Below are 6,000 nucleotides of genomic sequence, written 5' to 3'. Positions count from 1 at the left end.
TATAATGAGAGACTCCAGCACAGCTGGTGTCTCTGGGACAGTTTGTGTTGGTCACCTCTTCATTCCACAACAATTCAGAGTTACATACACTTTAATGCTTATTCCATGGACATGGGCATAAACATCTCCAAAATAGCTCAGTTGCAGGCAATGATGGTATAATTTTTTTTTTTTTCAGTGCTAGGGCTCTAACCTATTGAAACCAGGGTCTCATACATACTAGACATGTGCTCTACCACTGAACTATATAACCCTGCTACTATGAATTTAAAAATTTTTCTTCTAATTATTTTTTTCTTTAAAAAACGAGGCAAAGTTGATGTACAGAAGTGTTAAAATTCCAAATATACGTCTTACAATTTTTAATTTTTCAAATTTTGTGAACATTTTGCAATGTTCACAAAACGAACCTACCAATGTAATTCTAGCATATGCAGACTGAGGAGAACATTTCCAGCACCCCATAGCTTCTTTGTGTTCCCTTTATGTTAGCATCCCCCCACAGGATAATTTTTATTCTGACCTCTAGCACCACACACTAATTTTGCTGGTCCTTCACATACCCTCTCCACTCCCTCCCATATAGGGTCATTGAATCCAGGGTCTCCCACATACTAGGCAAGCACTGGACCTCTGAGCTATATCTCCAGCCCTTTTCCTTTTTAATTTTTCAACAAGGTCTCACTAAGTTGCCCAGGCTGATCTTGAACTTTTCCTGTCCTCCTGCCTCAGCCTCCAAAGTAGCTGGGATTGCAGGTGTGTGCCACTGAGGTTGGCTTGCTGGTTCTTGAACTGTGTAACAATGAAATCATACAAAAATTATTTTTTGTGGCTGGCTTCTTTATCCCTGTGAAATGCATTTGTGCTGTGTATGACAATAGTTTGTTCTTTTAAAAATTCCTGTATAATATTCTATTGTTTAGTTCCAGCTTGATTTCTTTACCTATCCTGCTGTTGATGGACATTTGGGTTGTTTCTAGTTTTGAGCTATTACGGATATTGCTGTCATGTATCTTCTAGTACATGCTGTTCTCTTCTAGTCTCTGCTGTTCTCTCTTTCTCTTTCTCTTCCTCCTTCATCTTTTCCTTTTTAAAATATGAAACATTTCACAAATTTTCATGTTATCCTTTCAAGAGATGATGTTAATCTCTGTGTTATTCCAATTTTGGTATATATGCTGCAGAAGCAAGAACTAAAACATGCCTTCTAATAGACAATAATTTTCATTTTTGTTGGGTTTATGCCCAGGAAGGTTGGGTTTTAGAGTATGACTGACTTTTTAAAATTTAGGAATCTATTCATGCCCATACTGTATAGGCATGAATAAATTTACGCATGGAAACTTTACCCTCCACATTCATGTATGTGCATGTATATACGTTTGCCTACTGGAAGCTGAAATTGTGGAAATGTCATATGTATCTGTAAATGATCAAATAAAAACCATGAAGAATTCTCAGTCTTTAGGAGAAAATCCTGGTATTTTTACCTTTCATAGATAATCAAAATTCTTTGATGAGAGTTTGAAAAGCATTGAAGAGACATCTCTCTTCTTTTCTTTCCTGTTGTATTCAAATGCCATAAAATATTGCTAAGATTCCATGTTTGGAATGCAATTATTAACAATATTCATTGAGAGCAATCTGCGTTACACCGCAGTCCTACAACTTGAAGCAACTCCAGCTTGCACAGGCCCTTTCCAACCAGGTAGCTCAAGTTGGAGTTCAGGTTGGTAAGAGGATGTGGCTGAACTCAATCAGAACTCAGGGTGGTAAATGCCAAGACCCTAGTGTAGTCTGGAAAAGATCCCGTCTTCTTCCAGAAAAACTGGGGGGAGGGGAGAAGGTCCTAGAAAAAGCAGATAGTGGATTTGATTTGGGAGGGATAGTGAAGGAAAACAGAAAACCTTTGAAGACGGATTTGTGAACGAAACTGAATCTTTTGGATTGTACTGCACATTACGCCCCAACAGAGGGGCCTCAAGCAATTCTGCCAACGGCTGGGGCTCCCCTTCTTCTTCTAAGGAAATTTAAAATCTAGAGGAAGCAGATGTGGTGCTGGGCTTTCTGGGCACTCAGCTTAAATGCAAGTGTACTGGCACTAGGGACAATTTGCTGGCCCTCCTGGCTCAGGAGAGGACCGCGGGGCAGAGCGGCTGGGCTGGGCAACTCCACACAGGCAAGACGGCCTCCCCGTATTCTCTTCTCAGGATCCAGGATCCCCAAAGCTGGTTCATGACCAGTTAACCAAGCTTTGCTTCCCCAGCGATCTAAAAAAGGCAGTCGAGAAAGGATTATTTTCCAACTGGCACTTCAGCATTTCATAAGATTCTGTTCCATCTCCTCCTTCAACCTCTTTTTAGCACTCTTTATGCTGCAATTCCTGGATCTCTTTCCCCTTCTTCCTTTCCCCCGCTTCTTTCCTCCCTCCTGTCATATCTTGTGAGTCTGTCTCTCCACCCTTAAACGGAAATCCAGACCCCCTTTCACAGGCAACATGTAGAGGCCCCATTTCCCCTTCAGGCCCGGACGTTGCGTGTCCTGGGCTTCAGACCGCACGTTTTCTACGTTGAATTCGTGTCCCCCGCCCCCTTGCTCCGCCCCACCCGGGATTGGGGCCACCAGAACCTTCTGGGCTGGAGTTAGGGTCTCTGGGGGAAGGGGCGTCCCAGGCACTTCCCTGGGCGTCAGAGAAGCTCATTAGAGCGCATCTGGGACGGGAGGGGCATCTGGAATGAATTGGGATGGTACCCAGACCCCAAAGCAAAGGGCTCTCCGAAGTACCCGTAACCCCCATTCCCAGCTTCCTCTTACTCAGGCGCATTCCCGGGTTCTCCTTTGAGGCCGGGAGCGGCCTCTCGCCCCACCCCCGACTCCCCTTCCCCCCAGGAGATGGACACTTTATTGGGAGAGCTTTTTATTCTCTCGTTAAACCTGCCAAAGCGCAGGAGACAGAGAGCCAGGGAGAGAGAGGAGGCGACGGAGGTGGGGCTCGGCTCCTCGTCCCCTCTCCCTCCGCAATTTGTGCCGGGAGGATTTTATGAGCTTCTCTCCCCCAAGCCGCAGCCAATCAGAGCGCGTGCCTGGGCCCCTGCGTCTCCTGCGTCAAGACGGCCGGACCGGGCGAATGCAGGCGCCGTGCGAGCTGGGAGCGATTTAAAACGCTTTGGGTTCCCCGGGCCTGGGTGGGGAGAGTGAGCTGGGTACCCCCTACACCCCCCACCCCCGGCACCCCATGAGCCGACCCTCGGCCCCATGGAGCCCGGCAATTATGCCACCTTGGACGGGGCCAAGGATATCGAAGGCTTGCTGGGATCCGGAGGGGGTCGGAATCTAGTCGCCCACTCCCCAATGACCAGCCACCCAGCAGCTCCTACGCTGATGCCCGCTGTCAACTATGGCCCCCTGGATCTTCCGGGCTCTGCAGAGCCACCAAAGCAATGCCACCCGTGTCCTGGGGTGCCCCAGGGGGCATCCCCAGCTCCTGTGCCTTATGGCTACTTCGGAGGCGGGTACTACTCCTGCCGGGTGTCCCGGAGCTCGCTGAAACCTTGTGCCCAGGCGGCCACTCTGGCTGCCTACCCCACGGAGACTCCTGCGGCCGGAGAGGAGTACCCTAGTCGCCCCACCGAGTTTGCCTTCTATCCCGGGTATCCGGGACCCTACCAGCCTATGGCCAGTTACCTGGATGTGTCGGTGGTGCAGACCCTCGGTGCCCCTGGGGAGCCTCGTCATGACTCCCTGCTGCCTGTGGACAGTTATCAACCTTGGGCCTTGGCCAGTGGCTGGAACAGCCAGATGTGCTGCCAGGGTGAACAGAACCCACCGGGTCCCTTTTGGAAGGCGGCATTTGCAGGTAACCTCCACTATCCTGGGTCCCCTTGGCTCTGAGAGTGGGCTACGCTGGCACTTGCCTGGGAGGAGGAAGAAGAGGAGGGATACTTGGGGCTGGTGAGGAGGAGCTTGGTTGCTTATTAGGACTCTACAGGAGGGTCTTGCTGGAGGGCCTGTGTGGAGGCTCCAGAGGGTCAATGCGAGGGACCTGAGCTGGGTGTTTTCTGAACACCTCAGGGTGTTCCTGAGGTCAGCCAGCCTTCCTCACTCCCCCCAGGAAGCCCTGGAACTAGCCTTTCAATGTGTCAGAGAGCCTGGGAACCCTTTGCTGTGAGTAGGGGCCAAGGTGTTCCTACCCAGCCTAATTCCACACAAAGACTAACAATTCAGTTGAGTGTGAGGGTGGTGGGAGGACAGGAGGAATTGGGTGTTCTTTAGAGAATATGTCTCTCACTTTCTCTTGGGCAAGTTTTCAGTTTCCAAAGGAAAATTTACTTTTCCTGCCACCTTAGGTGTGTGCATTGGTGTGTGTGTGTGTGTGTGTGTGTGTGTGTGTGCAGAAACGTGTTTACTCGTGTGCAGAATTTGCCTGTAGAATTTATGAGTGGCCAAGAGTAAAAATTCGTGTGGGGGTGGATATATGTGATCTTGGGGAAAGGCCCGATTGTGTGAGGTGTGTGTTTGTAGACTCTTGGGTGGGAGGGCAGTGATGGGTTAGGGTGGCTTGCAGTAGGAGAGGCTGAGAGGTGATCCAGCTGGAATTCCAGCCAGCTGGAATCCAGGGGGTGCCCCAGTATGCTGTAGGGGAGCAAGAGCACACATGCGCCTGTAGGATGATCTGAATGCTCCTGCAAGATGACGTAGCCTCTGGGCTTTCTGGGTCAGGGTCTGCGGTTGGGTTTGCGCTAGGTGGGGGTCTGAGAGTGCTTTTCCTCCCTCCCTTTCCTGACATACAGACTCCAGCGCGCAGCACCCTCCCGAAGGCTGTGCCTTCCGCCGAGGGCGCAAGAAGCGCATTCCCTATAGCAAGGGGCAGTTGCGCGAGCTGGAGCGCGAGTATGCGGCTAACAAGTTCATCACCAAGGACAAGAGGCGCAAGATCTCAGCGGCCACCAGCCTCTCGGAGCGCCAGATAACCATCTGGTTTCAGAACCGCCGGGTCAAGGAAAAGAAGGTTCTTGCCAAGGTCAAGACCAGCGCTACCCCGTGAGGGATCTCCCTGGCTGAGTGCGGGCAGGGGAAGGTGGGGGTGTCGTGGGGAGACCAGGAGACTTGCTAGGGCCTGACTGGGCCAAGGACTCTGTGAGGGGCCCCCAGAGATGACACTCTTTGAAGGCCACTGGCTCCTGGACTATTCCTCAGGTGCAGCCTGGGCATCCTGTATGTGCCGGTAGAGTGAGGTGTAGAGTTACAGTTCTGTCAGCGTTCCTGAAGAACCCATTCCAGTCATAATCATTCATCCTAACAGTGGTGATAATCATGATAACCAGTACTAGTTGCCATGATAATTAGTCTCATATTTTCTATCTAGAGCTCTGTAGAGCACTTTAGAAACTGCTTTCTTGAATTGAGCTGATTATGAATAAACTTGGAAGAAGATCCCTTTGCAGGGCAACTTCCTCTCAGACCCACTTCCATTTTCATGACACCCCTCCCCACATTCCAGTAACATCAGGAAAGCGGGGGAGAGGAGAAAAGGCAGATTCCTCTGTGTAACTATGATGCCAGTCCAGGATTTTCCTAAGATAACAGCTGGGCAGGATGTCCCTACCTACCCTCTAGGTCGTGCCCTTTGGATAGCTCCCATCTCTAACTCAGATTTTTCAGTTGTATGAAAATGAAGTCACAGGCTGCTCTCGTCTGTCCTTCTTCTAAAGAAACAAGAGTTTGAGGAAGTGCCTGGGTAATTCAAAGCTTCTCACTTCCTTCCCCAAATTCACTAAGTCTACCCTCAAAGTTCCTGGTTGTTCTGACCCAAGTAGGTCATGGTTTATTGGGCATTTAGGAACCACATGAAATAGATATTTGTAGCTTTGTAGACAGTGCCTACCAGACCCAGAGAGTAGTATCCTATGCTACCCTCAAGTCAGTCTCAAACATGCTGGAATAGCTCAGCAGGAGAGGAAACCACCCATTTTCTCCTTTTTCTTCCTGTGACACCCAGAG

General features: G+C 49.7%; 1 protein-coding gene and 1 pseudogene across 1 annotated transcript; one reads left to right on the top strand and one right to left on the bottom strand.

Moving 5' to 3' along the window:
* Positions 1-1,091: 1,091 nt before the first annotated feature.
* LOC124981509 (uncharacterized) lies at positions 1,092-1,190 on the bottom strand (annotated as a pseudogene).
* Positions 1,191-3,255: 2,065 nt separating this feature from the next.
* Positions 3,256-5,044, top strand: Hoxb13 (homeobox B13). The gene is made up of 2 exons (XM_047542759.1): positions 3,256-3,856; positions 4,791-5,044. Exons 1-2 carry the CDS (start codon positions 3,256-3,258, stop codon positions 5,042-5,044), a joined length of 855 nt encoding a protein of 284 aa, XP_047398715.1.
* The last annotated feature ends 956 nt before the right edge of the window (positions 5,045-6,000 follow it).

The sequence above is a fragment of the Sciurus carolinensis genome, chromosome 3 (genome assembly GCF_902686445.1).
Source record: "Sciurus carolinensis chromosome 3, mSciCar1.2, whole genome shotgun sequence".
NCBI classification, from domain to species: Eukaryota; Metazoa; Chordata; class Mammalia; order Rodentia; family Sciuridae; genus Sciurus; species Sciurus carolinensis.
The sequence above is the reverse complement of the archived record's forward strand: the minus strand, read 5'-3'. Positions and strand labels throughout refer to the sequence as shown.